The 14,190-nt window shown below is 41.8% G+C and overlaps 1 protein-coding gene across 4 annotated transcripts in view; it reads left to right on the plus strand.

Moving 5' to 3' along the window:
- The window catches only part of CREB5 (cAMP responsive element binding protein 5), a 260,697-nt gene that overhangs the window by 51,277 nt on the left and 195,230 nt on the right, over nt 1-14,190 (plus strand). For all 4 annotated transcript variants that reach the window (XM_063325090.1, XM_063325093.1, XM_063325089.1 and 1 more), the window contains one exon: nt 4,268-4,389. In XM_063325090.1, coding sequence (XP_063181160.1) covers nt 4,268-4,389 — 122 coding nt within the window. The remainder of the gene's footprint in view (nt 1-4,267; nt 4,390-14,190) is intronic.

Below are 14,190 nucleotides of genomic sequence, written 5' to 3' on the forward strand. Positions count from 1 at the left end.
GTCAGCAGCAAAAAGATATTCAGTATGTCAGGTTCTGGTCAGAATCCGATTGCTGAGTGCTTCTGAAACCCTCTCCTGTAAGATACAGTAGGTTGACTTGGGATCTGCGCAGGTGAGACCATTTGATCTTGCTCTGGGGCTTTTATGTTGTCCACTTACGTTTTTGAGGTTTATTTGAGCTTAATGTTTCTTGCGGCCTTTCTGGCCACGACTGTGTCATCAGAGAGGCCGATTATTCACCCGAGTAATAGGCTGAACAAAACATTTATTGCCTAGTCTGAAGCTCGATGGGTTCTGTGTTCAATCTGGTGGTAGAGGAGAGATAGAAAGTATTTCCTAAGTAATTGTCAGGTGACGCAGGTTCGCCTGTGAAGTGGCAGGTGGCTAGAGGTAGATGCCTCAATGCATACTAGACTAGTTCTGGCAGCAGTTGGGGATGGAAAGATTTTTATATGTTGAACAACGGGACTGGGTTGGGACGGCTGGTCAGTACGATAGCCAGATATCCAGGGTTAACCCAGACAGACCTGTATCCCAGGCTGCCCAGTTCAAAATGCATCTTGGGCCATTAAAACCCTGGGTTGTGCATGTGACAGCTTCCTACAGTAACGCGTGTCCTCAGCAGGAATGCTGAGAGTGGTGCTAGCTCTGTCTGAGTTTTGGTCCAGATGGGTCTGGCACATCCAGTTGCTGAAGTACAACAAATCAGAGCCCTGTTCTCAGTGAGCCTGCAATAGTTGTGGGCGCTGGTGATAGCAACAAAAGGTTTGTTTGTACCAACAGGGAACAGTGAGGTCAGGCACAAGCTGTTGGAACTATTAATGCATTTTTAAGTGCTGAGAATTAGGAATATTTTATTAATTCTGGGAGACCTGAATGTACAATTTATGCTAGGGTCTCCTTTGTGATATCATTCTCAATTAAAACACAAGGGCTTGCCTAATGTAGGTAAAAGAATGACCGTGGTATTGAGAGTAATATCTTCTACTAGTTTCCCCACCTCCTGAGGGAGAACTGGTGTTTGGTAGGGGCAAAGTAGTTGGTTGCCTCAGGAGCAAAGAAAGCCCATTGGACTTGGCAGCCCCAAAGTCCTGAAACCAGTGAGTGCAATGTATGTGAAATGTAACTACTGTACTATGTAAAGTCTCAACATTTTAAAGTCTGGATCTTTATCAGTTCTGCTCTCATACAAACACAGTGGTTTCGTGGACTTCTGTTTTCTGTGAATGTTGAAGGCCGAACTATTGTAAGGTAGAAAGGCAGCTCTTGGTTTACATCTCGCTGAGCTGGCTTCCAGAAGGTCTGTGGATGGAGTTTAGGGGGGTTTGGTCCCGTCCTGTCCCGTCCCCCGCCCCTGATTCTTGCTGGTCTCATTTCTGGATCATGGAAACTACAGTAACTGCATAGGAAGACTGAGGTAGTAATTTAAGATCACTGTGTTAATATGTAGGTGGTGTAAATAGTGTCATTAATCTATCAGCTTTGATGCTTAAGATAATAAAGTAATTAATTGGGAAGGTCAAATGTAGGCAACACAATGCATGTGATTATCTCAGGCCGCTTGTAGTGCAGAAGATACACTTTCAGCATGTGCGGAGAAAAGCCGATGAGGCATTTGTGCTTTTGAAATCACATTCTTGCTCTGGACTGCTTGGTTTCACTGTTAAAATGGATTTACTTTACTGAGATAATTTTTTTTTTTTTTTTTTTTTTGCCTGTCTGTCTAACATTCATGGAATAGACGCTGAACAAATTGGGAGCTTCAGCTGCATGTGCCTGATCACCATCTTGTTACCCATGAAGTTGCCTCTGGCCTAATGTAGCCTGTTGTAGCAATGCCTGATTTCTGGATCAGCTGCATACCTTGATGAAAAATAATATGACTTTATCTACGTTAGTGTATTCTCTTCTACACTGCCTCCCAGATTCTGGGATCAAGCAGCTCTGAAAAAATAATACGATTTTTGATTTTAGTGAAAGTGCTGCCATCAACTTCTTTATGAAACCCTAGTTTTTCATCTTGGTCATAAAAATGATACCCTGCTTATTTGATAGGGATATACCGCTTCTGAAACCTGTATTTGCTTCACAGTCAAATACTAACATACCCTTTATGTCCAGGAAGTCTTGGCAATGATTATCTTTGTTTTTCTACAAAGCAATCGTGTTGTTCACTAAAGTAATATTTAAGCCTCTTTGGAAATAGAATCTATTTCGCCTGCTTTTTAGTGTACTTCATTTCCAGTACAAATTCTAGTTCAAGGGCCAAAGGCAACCCTGGTGTAAATCTACTAAGTTCAGTGAGGTTACCCTAGAGATTAGTTTGGCACTACTTATTTAGGATATGGACCTGTAAAGTGACGAGTGTCCTCAGCTCCCATCAATGTCAGCACCTCATTGACTCCTTGTGCTGAGTTCTTGCAAGATCCTTGGAAAGCCTTATGTTTCTGACTCTGGTAATACAGTAGTTAGTTAGCTGTGGAAACTAATAGATAAATATGTGTGCGTTCCCAAACACTCGAGTTTTGTTTCCTTTAAGCTCCCAAGTATGATGCTCAAGCCAAAAGAAATAAAACAGACTTTTAGCATTAAGGACTTACTTTTTATGTTTCATTAATATGTTCTATCAGGAATATAAGTGCAAACAAGTGTGTTTACCCTTGAATTACTTGAGAAGGTCAAACCTGTAGGACCACACCTTATACAGGTGGAAATTGGCTTCAGCTGGCTTTATGATGGAGGAGTCTGATCCTCCCTCTTAGTTTCCAAGTGGAAACTGTATTTCCTTTTTTACGAGTTCCTTTTGTGCTCCTTTTGTTTATGGGTTGCTGTGTGTTTCTATTCTGATCATGTAAAGTTATTAGTGTCTGGTGACTGTTCCCTGTAAGGGGGAAATATTAGAACTTGACCCAGCTTAGCTAGGTGCAAGAAACCAAATTTTTCTTCCAGAACTCACTGAAGCGGGAAGCTTTTTTCCTGAGGTCAGAATTGGCCCAATATGGGCAACTGGGATTAGTATGACAGGGTTTTCATTTTTTAAAGAATGAATTTCAAACAATAGGGTAGTTGTCAATGACTATGCAGAAGATTATTTTTGAAGAGTGAGTCTAATCTTTCCATAAAATTAGGTACCACAAAGCAGCTTGAGCTGGAATGAAGGCTTGGGAAGAAGAAACTAACATGCAGGAGAGGACTTAATTTATTTTCTTTTCTTTTAATTTGTGTAAAGCTGATAGAACCATATGGATTCTCCCCTGCTTTTGCTAATATGGTTCTGTATTGTAATTTTGAGGGGAATATGGGGAAGCTGGGGTGGAGTTGTTAAGAGCTCGCCTCAGAATGAATGGAGTTGCCTCAGAGCTGACCTCTGAGGAGTCCTTCGTTCCCAAATTTGGGCTTTATTTTTCACTTTCTGAAGAAAGACTAGCCAAGGTCATCACTGAAACTACAGTGCACAGGGCAATTTAGCTTGTCTCTCTTGTGGGCTTTTTGAAAAGGCATCTGAAAACTTTGTACCTTCTTGAGTCCCTCCTGCCTGTGGCATTAAAGAGAATCCCAAATTATTTCTGAGAGGGCAGAAAAGTCCCTAGAGATGAAGGCATGCATTAAAAATCTTTTTGACTCGAAATCTCATGTTTTATATGTACTATCAACACTTCTGGGTATAAAACACATAAGGATACTTCTTTGTGATAGAAGTTTAACATTTCATACCTTTCCCAAGTGTCGTTTCGCTCCTTCTTCAAAAATTGTGTTAGAAGCAGAACTCCTTCTCGCTGTGGGTAACTTCGTGTGTTTTGCAAAGTATGTGTATGATTGAGGTGGTTTTCAAGCTCTTGAAGGTGTTAACTAGTGCGTATCTGCGGCAGTTACCTGCATGCTACCCTGTAAACGTGCATTGTCACATACACTGTGAGTTGTTCTGCGTTGCACCTATTATTGGGGATTTATAGACATTTATAATGACCATTTGCGCAAGTGAAGGATATGCACTTGTGTCACGTGCTCTTGTGAAAACCTGGCTTCTTGTCTTTCTGGTTGAACGATGACTGCTGCCTGGTTTTGCACACTGTTGGCGAGCGCTGCCTGCCTGCTGTCCGTAGCATCGAAATTCAACGCTGTGGGATTTGTTTTTAATGATGGTGGGATGGGAGTGGGAAGGCATAGAGAGGTTAACTAGGACCTCTCTTTTCCTGGCAAACTACTTAATTCTCTCCCTCTCCTTTTGATATTAAATACCGATGATCCTTTCTTGTCATATTCTCAGATCAGACTCCTACGCCAACACGCTTTCTGAAGAACTGTGAGGAAGTGGGCCTCTTCAACGACATCGATTGCTCCCTAGAACACGAGTTTAGAAAGGCACAAGAAGAAGAGAACAACAAAAGGGTGAGTGTGAACACACTGAGCCTTTCCTCCCCTGTTGGTTCCTTGAAATGTTAAAGGACTCTGCGTGAAAGCAGATTGAGCTCTAGTACCTGGTAGTAACCTTTTGGTTAGAAACTAGGTGGCACTGTAAGTTGTGACATGCTTTTTAAGCTACTGAAACAGTTAACAAAAATAAACCCCCCGAACCAACAAAAAACCAGCATTAAATTTCCAAAAGCGTGTAACTGTGTTTGCCAGGGTTTCATTCCAAGTCTCTGCTTTTAAGTAAACTATAACACAAACCACACACCTCTTGAGGGAGAGGCTTGGGAAAATTATATCATCTTTGAAGTGAGGATTGCAAACTTGCTCAAATACATTATAGGGAAGTGTGGATTATGAAGGGGCATTTACTTGAAAAAAAAAAAAAAAAATTTTTGCCCTTTCCTGCGCAACACGATGGGCCCCTGAATTTATTTGTCATCGTTACCCGCTTTATCGTGTTTCTGTATTTCTCATAAAGTATTCATGTTGAAGGGGGAAACTTTAACTTGTAATACCTAGTAGATAACATATCCGATTTCCAATTAGTATTCTTTTAGTCTCAGTATTTGTAAGTTTTGGTTGAATTATATAGGCCACTTTGTACGGAGTTAAGTGTACTCCCGTGCCCAAAGGTTGTTAGAGTGTTTTGAGGGATCCTAAAGAGCTGTTAAAATTTTCAAGGAATTGTAAAAGAGCTTAATGCACTACAGAGGCCATCAAGAGGTAATGCATGAAATTCTAACTTTTCAATTAAGATGCAAAGTTCCCGTTGCTTTTGAGAACTAAAACACATGAGTAATGTGGGGCTTCATACAGGAGCATATTGCTCCCGGCAGCCCTCCAACAACCTGCCCAACGCCGCCCCTTCACAACGTTCCCTTTTGTGCCTCTGTTTTCCCTCCTCCTGTTTCTGCAGCTCTTGGAAATTATTGTGTAATGTGTCCCCTGCAACAGGAGTTCCCCAGTTATTGAACACTCTGTTATTTGGCTTAGTTCTCACAGTAATCTCTATTTGACTAATTTGAACATTAACCGGGACCATAGACTAAAAGTCGGAAATGGCGGCCACGAAGGAGCTACGGTGCTGAAGCCAGAGGGCACTTCTCCTTAGCTTGCCTCAGCATTATTTTGCTTTTCGAAATGTCTGTGCCTCCAATTGCAAGGGCTTCCTATAGGTACTCTTTCTTATAGCTGCTGTATTGCCATTTGCTTTGCCTGTCGGTGATTGCTCTCCAATGCAAAATTCATATGTGCGTGGCATACATGTGCTGCTGGGGCTCGTGAAATTTGGAGGCAGCAGCCTTTAGGGATCTTGAGGTCTGCGAAGTAACGGCCCAAGAGAGCTTTTTGGAAAAAAAGAGGTAAAGCTGATTGCTGAGGTGCAGAATGGGAGAGCAGGCTGGTAGAAAGAAGATGGAAAGGGAGTCTATGAGCGGTTTGGTTTTGGCTTACAGGGAAGGGAGCCTAGGAATCATTTATTTGTGGATCATGAGGAGAGAGACTGGGACAGATAGAGGAGAGAGGCTGCAGCATGTTATTCTGAGCAAGGAAAAAGAGTGTCCAAATGTGAGAGAGTCCAAGTTTTTGGTCAAGGATTGGGAAAACAGCCCAGCCTGACCCTCACAGCTTTGTGTGCAAGACCAATACTAGGAAACAGCGCTTAATGAGATGTGGCTTAATTTTAGATGTGACTTGTTAATACTTTGTTTCTTGTGTGCTGCAGAGGAGATGCTTGGCCAAAATCAAGGAGAACATTTCTGTACATTCCTACTTCTTTGTGAATTAGAGGATTCCTCAGCATTTCTTTCTGCGTGGTGTTTGTGTTGCAGGAGTAGGAGATGAGGAGAGATCTACTGATGTGGAGTGCTCGGCAGTTAGCCACAGATTGCAACGCCTGATGTTGCAGAATCCATTTCAGCTCACAAAGGGTAGTTGCACAATCTGATTAAAACCTAGACATGGGCATCAGGTTACCTGATAATACCAGTTGTTTAACGGTCTCTGGAAGTCTTATTCTGCCCTTCTTCTACCAACTCCTGCAGCTGCCACTGGTGACCTCCAGGGAGCAAATGAGTGATCCGGGGAGGGAAATAATTAAAAAAAAAAAAGGGGGGGGGGGGGGGGGAAAGAAAAAAAAAAAGAAAAAAGAAAAAAAAAGGAAAAAGAAAAAAAGGGGGAGTGGGGGGGCAAAAGTCCTGCTAGCTAGCTAACCTGTGCTCTGTGTTTCCAATTAGTCTGCTCTATGTTCATTCTTATGTTACCGACTGACTGTCAGATAGGAATCTGAAGCGGGCCCCAGTAGGGCTTTACGCAAATTCAGGAGACCAAGGCCATGACAGAAAGGGACTCCTCTGGGTGCAGCTATCGCTAACGAAATGCTTCTAACAGCCTGTCCCTGGAATATGAGTGCGATGTAGCGTTGCCCTAATGGACCTACCAACACTTGGAGACTAATAGTAGCCGCATGGAAGACTTACTCATGGCTCAGAAAAGCCTTCCAAAAATATTTTGGCCGTGTTAATTTCTCTGGACTCTGAAAGAAATAGTTTTGTTTATTTTAGTATATTACTGTGGCTTAGCACACAGCTTGACACTGAAATCTTGTAAGAGAAAACCTCTTTAGATTATTTTTTTTCATCCTTGAGAGTTGTCGTTTGAAAACTCAAAAGAATAAAGTCCAATTAGCTGCATTCTTTCTTTTTTTTCTTTTTCTGAGTGGGAGCCCATGGATAATCCATGATAATTTGTTGTGATTAAGCTGGTTATATGGACTAGTGACATTCCGAATCTGCTGTGAAAGCCCTGAGCGCACGGTTCTAGGAACACCGTGTGTACCTTTTTTGTAAAGGTAGTATTGACGTGAAAGCACTTGCATTAATATCCCAGCTGCTTATCCAGGAACAAATCGCTTAACATCTTTCTGCCATAGTTGCTCATGTGTGAAGTGGGAGTAGTGTCTCTTTCTGCTCACCATACTTGATATGTCTTATTATCGTAACCTTATCTGTCAAGGACCATCCCTTCGAATATATGTGGGTCAGCCTTTGCTTGGGGACCGAGTGGACTCAAGTAATAATAATGATGATGACTTCCAGGACCTGAACTCCAATGAGAAAAGTTAAGTTATAAATGGAAGTGAGACTATCAGTTTGGTTTGGCTCCTCTGTTGCCTACACCATCAAATATTAGCTGGAAGTCTCTGCTTGAGAAAGGCCTGCTCCCTAAATGCCAAGGATGCTATAGATCAGCAATAAGCATATGAGAAAGAGGCTCTTTGCATCCTCCTGACAGCACTCTTCCTGGTACAAGCATCCTACCTGCCAAATTCAACACCGAAATTAGCACAGGTAAAAGCACACCTCTACTATATTTCTACTTGCAAAAGTGTAAATATTAAAGCTCTTGGGAACTTGAGGCAGGCAGCAATTGACAGCTCTGCCCCAGACAAAATTTGCAACCCAAATCAACAAGGCGGGTAGTGCCAGCAGATCGGATGACGATCTCAGCCTGCTAGCTGCAGGTTTTAGGTTTACACTGCTCAGAGCATTGAGTATCCAAAGCATTTGTAACAGGTTATACATGACCTTTGCTGCTACTGGACAGGCGCTGCTGTCGCCTCTTGTTTTGAGCATTGAGGTTGCGTCTGAGGGAATAACGTCAAAGACAGGAAGAGTCAGGATGTGTTTCTGAAGGACTAATTGGATGTGCTTTATTAAAATGCATCTTGCCTGACCCCTCTGAATGAAATGAGAAAGAGTGGAAATATGCTTAGTGTAGCATGTAGAGTACTACATCAAGTAGTATTTAGAAATAGCGAGTTGAATATTTTCAACATGAGGTTATTTTTAAAATCACATTCTGCTTATGCTAGAATTCCTACGGTTTATCCTGCCATTTTGAAATCTTCTAACCCGTGCTCAGTGCTGCAAGGTAATATGTAAACTGTGCAAATGAGACAAGGAAACAGTTATTCTCAACTACGGCTTGGTTTTAATGCGAGTTGTTCAGTGTCAGTTCAGGAAGGCCACAGCCAACAAGTCCTCTGCGTGGCGTAATATTCCTGTTCCAAGGATACTATCCCACCACAGGCACCTCACTGCTAGAAAAGCATCAGCATATTGAAGTAGTCCAATGAAGGAAAAAAACCCAAAACAATCAAAAAACAAATACAGGGCATTTGGTTGTTGAATAGGCTTAGTCTACAGAATGATTAAAAAGTCTTGAACATTCAGTTTAGTTGTGTTAAGCAAGGGATGATGCTAGAGTCTGATGCATATTTGAAAGGCATACATTTGTTTTGTACCTTCTATGTTCTCCTTCTGCCTTGTATACACCAGGATAGATTTCTGTCTATCAGCGTAAGACGGTAAATAAATTGCACTTGTCTAACTTATACTGCTTCACCATTTTGTGCTGAACTCAGTGACTCTCTGAACTCCAGAAGAGAATTCTGGCAAATATTTTCTGAGTGTCGTAGCTCTGTGCTGTAGCCTATGAGTATGGGGAGGATGATCTAATTCAAGGCAAGCTGGAAATGATAGAACCTGTCTCTTGGGCAGGTGTAGTTTGGTGGAAAATTTCACTTTGTTTCTACACCTTGTTTAAATTTTACGCAATGTATACCTGGCCCATAGTTTTTTTTCCCTTTGTCTTCTAAAAAGTATGCAGGAAGAAAAAAGTGTGATGGGTTTTGCTTGATTTAAGTATTATTTTTTTTTAAAGGAAACATTTTACATTACAACAAGGAGGTAAAAGGTAAATACCAACTCAGTAGCCCTAAATTTGATGGAATAAGAATGTCTTTCTTGTTCAAGCATTTCTTGTGTTCCACAAACTTGGTGGGCTTTGCTGCTGTTTTTCTTTTTTGGAGGCTTATTTTAAAGTAACGACCAAACCTCCCAAAAAAGGGCCTGATCCTGTTTGCTCACGTCAGTGGTGGAAGAAGCAGGCCCTAGGAGACATGCTGCTTGTTTGCAACAGATGCCACTTTTAAAGCTTCTGACTTTCCCAGTAGGACAAGCTGCAAGAGCTGTGTTGGCTGGATATAAGAAAAGACTTCATATCTTGTTTTAATTTGGTCCCTCATTTTATCAAAGCAGAAAATTCACTCCTGCATTGACAATACAGGCTGAAACTAGCAGTGCGGCAAATGGCACCCCTTACACAGGAAAGGGTGGTATTAAAATAATACGGTACCCATATATGACAAGAAAAAAATCTGTATGATAAAGCACATTGTATAAGTGTTTGGGTTTTTGAGGCCTATATTGATGCATATAGTAATGTTGGCAATGCACTGCGTGAAAGTGAGGAACAGGGATGAAGGGTTCATTGTGGTGATGGACTACAAATTCAACACTGTCCATTTATGAAAAACAGCCACCCTCCCAAGGAGTGCCCTCACCTGACTCTTTCCCCCTCGCGTGATTAATGTGCGGCACAGAGCCTTGTTTCAAGAACACGTATACGCTTTCTGTCCAGCAGGACAGGAGATCTGCAGGTTCATTTTCTCTTAAGCATGGTCTTGTGGGAGGTGTTGTCAGTGCTGGAGCGCGCTGGTGCAGAACAGCAGGGCTTCTGAGTGTGTGCCCTGTCTCTACAGCAATCACGGCAGCGGTGATCTGCTCTTGTTGAATACTCTGAAACCCCCGTGGGGTCATTGAAAAGAATAGTGTGCTGGTGGACATTTCAGAGGCAAGTGCTCTGAAACAGCTGAATTGCACTCATCAAGTCGTACAAACCAACAAACTTATAAGCCTGATCCCAGAGCGCTTTTGACTCATTGACTGACAGTCTGTACAGCAGAAGAAAAGACCTATGTTTAAATGCTTGCTATCTTGATTTTTTAAAAAAATATGCAATTATAAATACACATATATACATTCTCTTTGCATTTGCCTAAACGTGGTGTAAGAATGTCCATATTTTTTTTCACGTCAAAGGTCCCTTTGATGACTTATTCTCCCACTGAGATTGAGTATCTTATAATATAGTGAGTATGTTCTAGGAGACGGAAAATAAGACTAGGAATGATTTATGTTAATGTAGTGCTTAAAGGCCAGGGTACCGTTGTTGTAGGTATTGTAATAACTTCAAGCTGTTACTTTATCAATCAGTTAAGCTGTTGTCAAGGTGATACCTGAAAATTCTTAAGTTCTAAGTCCAAAATATCACCCCAGATTCAAAGATTTCAGTATAATAGATCCTATACTTCAAATTTAACATCTGTATGTGTGAAGATGTGAGTATCTTCACAGCATAGCATTTCTTCTGGGTGATGCATTAAGGTACTTTAAAGATACATAACAACTCTGTATCGGAATTTTCCCAATGCGTTATTCAGAGTTTTCGTATTCATTAATTGCATCAGGTTATTGATCTGCTTTATGGGCTCACTGTTGGTTTATAAAACCTCCATTTTCTTAATTATTAACTTTTGCAGCATTCCTATGGAGAAGGGAAATGCTTTGTCTCTTATTTTCTAAGGAAAAACAGATTCCAGAAGATGTGGTTTTCCAAAGCTTGCTCGTAGTGTGACACCAAGCTCTTGAAGGGATCGCAGACATGGAGTGAGAATTGCAGGGGAGCTGGGTCCTCTCCACTGTTCTGCCAAGCAAGCAGCTTTGTGTCTCTCCTGGTTCCTAAATATCTTTAGCAGTGTGGCCCCAAAAGATTGATAGACATCTTCAAAGGCATTTTGGTGCCTTGCTCTCACTGAAATAAAGCAGGAGCGAATCAGTGAGCTACCAGAAAGGATCTGGGCTCAAGTGACGTGCTAAAAATTGCACAGGAAGTCTGTGGCAGAGCCTCGGATTGATTCCATATCTCCTCGGTCTCAGCATAGGGCATCCCACAAACCATGTGTGTTAAAGATTTATCAGCTGTTGTTCAGTGTTGCTAAAGACAGGAAGAATGCTCTCCTCCTCTCTCCAGATGGGTAGGCTTGCTGTATTTTAACTGCTTTTCTAAACTTGTGGAGCTTTCATGGTAGACATGGGGTGGTATATTTTTTTATGACAATTCTGCAGTTGGCACCGTAGTCCCTTGACTTGGTGAGTCCTGTTTTGAGCATATTTCTATGTCCAGGCACTTAACTCCCACACTGAACTGTTTTACAAAAGGGATGCTTTCTGCATAACGGTGCGGAAAAGCTGTCAAGACAACAGAGTTCATAAGATGACCTTGCAAAAATATTCAGAGGAATAGGCTTTAACTTAGGCTTATCACTGACTTTACAACATCTTGTCTTCTGCTGGCGGGCAGGCCTGTCTTATCTTCTTCTGTAGCAATGGACTGTGTTTGGATGGATTTATGGATTTAGGTCCTCGTACTCTGAGAGAAGACCTAAATGTTTTTCCAGCATTAAGTGCCTATATCATGCAGAAAGACAGTTCTTGAGGGCATAAGTTTTTGATTGAGCTAAACCTCCCTAACTATAATCCTTCCATGTTCTTCTGAATTCCAGCTGATGAATCATCCTGCAGAGCTCAGTCAGGACAGTCCACTTTCCTTCTGATTCTTATTGTCTCTGTCCCAAAGAAGTTGAGTCACCCTCTTGTAATGTTTGGGTTTTTGTTGTGTTTTGTATATTTTGGCTACCCCCAAGAAAAGGAGGCCTGTCTGATTTCATTCTGACGTTTCTTTGACAACAACATGGCATAGTTGTGCGTTTTGCCTTGGTCTTCCTATGAATGTTTTTAATGGCACAGCTTTCTTGTTGCAAGTTCAGATTTCAGCAGCATGGACTGGATGGCACATGATGAAGGGATAAAGCTTCCCCGTAGTGGCATTTTTATAAGTCTATCTCTTAGGTAAAACCTCTAAATCTTGGCAATCTCTTTAGAGCATATGCTCTGCTATTAAACACAAGCTCCATGCTCCCCAGAGTGGACTGCAGCCGATATGGTTGGGTAGGTAATAAGATACTGCTGATACATTTCAGAGCAAGGTGCACTTTTACTTTATTTATGAAGATAGACATGCTGGTCGAGGGCTTAATCACAGCTGATAAATCATTTTAAGAAAGCCTATTAGAACCATATGCTGATTCTTTGCATTAATATGGTGTGTCTGTTTCTAGTCTAATAAGGCAGGGTCTCTTCCCCCTCTCCCTTCCCCCTGCCTGGTGTGCGAACTATTTATCTGTTTAAGTGATATCGCTTGCTTGGGGGCATTTCCCTCTTTAAGAGGTATCATTAATAAAGCAAGGTGAACAGAGGAGAGAGGGATTCTCGCTCTCCAGAGTGAGTGAAGTTGCGCGTTTTTGGTCACCTTTGTTGAGATGGAATTGAAGAGCAAAGGTCCAAAAGCTGAGACGAGGAAACCTATCAGTTAAAGACTGGAGAACCATGGCATGGCCTTCACGGCAGCATAAGGTTGTCATTTTGGCCCAGGTGGTTACAATCCTGGAGCCCGAGAGCCGCGAGGGGGTGGGTACGCTGACATTTCGGTTACCTCACTTTTCCCTCGCTCAGAGAGGGCTGCTGCAGGAACAGGTTCCACGGCCATCTAATGAGATCCACATTGGTGAAGTTATCCCGTGCCAAGTCCTATTTATCATTAATTGGTGGGTTCGCTTGCAGATCTTTCCTATTATTTGCTGATTATACCCCTACACATTTTATTATCTTGCCAAAATTCAAATGCTAATAATTTCTTGATTTATTGTTTGTTTATAACTCTGTCTACTGCCTAAATGGATGTAGTTAGAAGATTTCAAAACAGCAACTGCTCTTATGCTGACTGGGTTTCTTTCACGTTTTGCACATGGCAGTCGTCTATTTATAAACCTCCGTAGGGACTCCTAAACCTTTACAGTTGGGTTCCTCCCACCATTTCAACCCCCTTTCTCCCTTGCTTCCCCAAGGCAGTCTTTTTTTTTTGGCATGAAGACAATGATGGTGATTGTTATGTGGAGAAAATGTCCACAAGTCATGAACCGTGCGTAAGGATTTTTAATTTGTACTGCAAGCAAAATAAATTGGAAATTAGAGACATCCATGAGAGTAAGGGTATTTTCACCATAAGGTAGGAGAGCTGATCTGAGTTGCTGGTATTCTTAAGTCTTACAAAATGTGAAACTGAAAAACTGAAAACTTGGTTGATGCCCGTTGTGTGCACTCTGTGGCATGACCCATTTCCAGCACTGTACCAAATTACTGTATTTCTAAAAGCCCCCAAAGTTAACTGTTAAATCGGAAGTACTTTGGAGTAACAGAAGGAATAGTGGAGAGGAGAAAGAAGCCAGAGCAACTGAGCACGTGCCATGGCAGTTAATGAACGCTACAGTTGGATGTATAGCCTCATACATCTCTGGGACAGTTCCATTGACTTTAATGGAATTTAAATTTTTAGCCTATTACAACTAGGCAAAGATCTGAAGGGAGAAAAGCCTTTGCTCAGAGACTAGAAAGAAAACCAAACTGTGGTCATGAAGTGATGTGAAGTATCTGGGTACTTGTTGATGTCCTGATGATATGTAAAAATAGAGTCTTTAAAAAAACATACTGGGGAGGGAAAAAAAAAAAAGAGTACATTTTAACCGTTTCCGTATTTTAGTTTCTCTCTCACATGCTTCTCTACAGAAGTTGCCGACTCCACTCTTATCAAATAAATATCAGCTTGCTTTCTTCCCTGAAGTGTGAGTAAACTGCGTGTGGCTCGGTCTGGTCCCTGGGAAGGGAACAGACATGGGTTCGCCATGTGAATGTACATGTCAAAGTGCAGCTCTGCCAGCCAGTCTGGGGCTGGGTGGGGAGAGACACGGGGAGAATGAAC

Source organism: Chroicocephalus ridibundus, chromosome 2 (genome assembly GCF_963924245.1).
Source record: "Chroicocephalus ridibundus chromosome 2, bChrRid1.1, whole genome shotgun sequence".
Classification (NCBI taxonomy): Eukaryota; Metazoa; Chordata; class Aves; order Charadriiformes; family Laridae; genus Chroicocephalus; species Chroicocephalus ridibundus.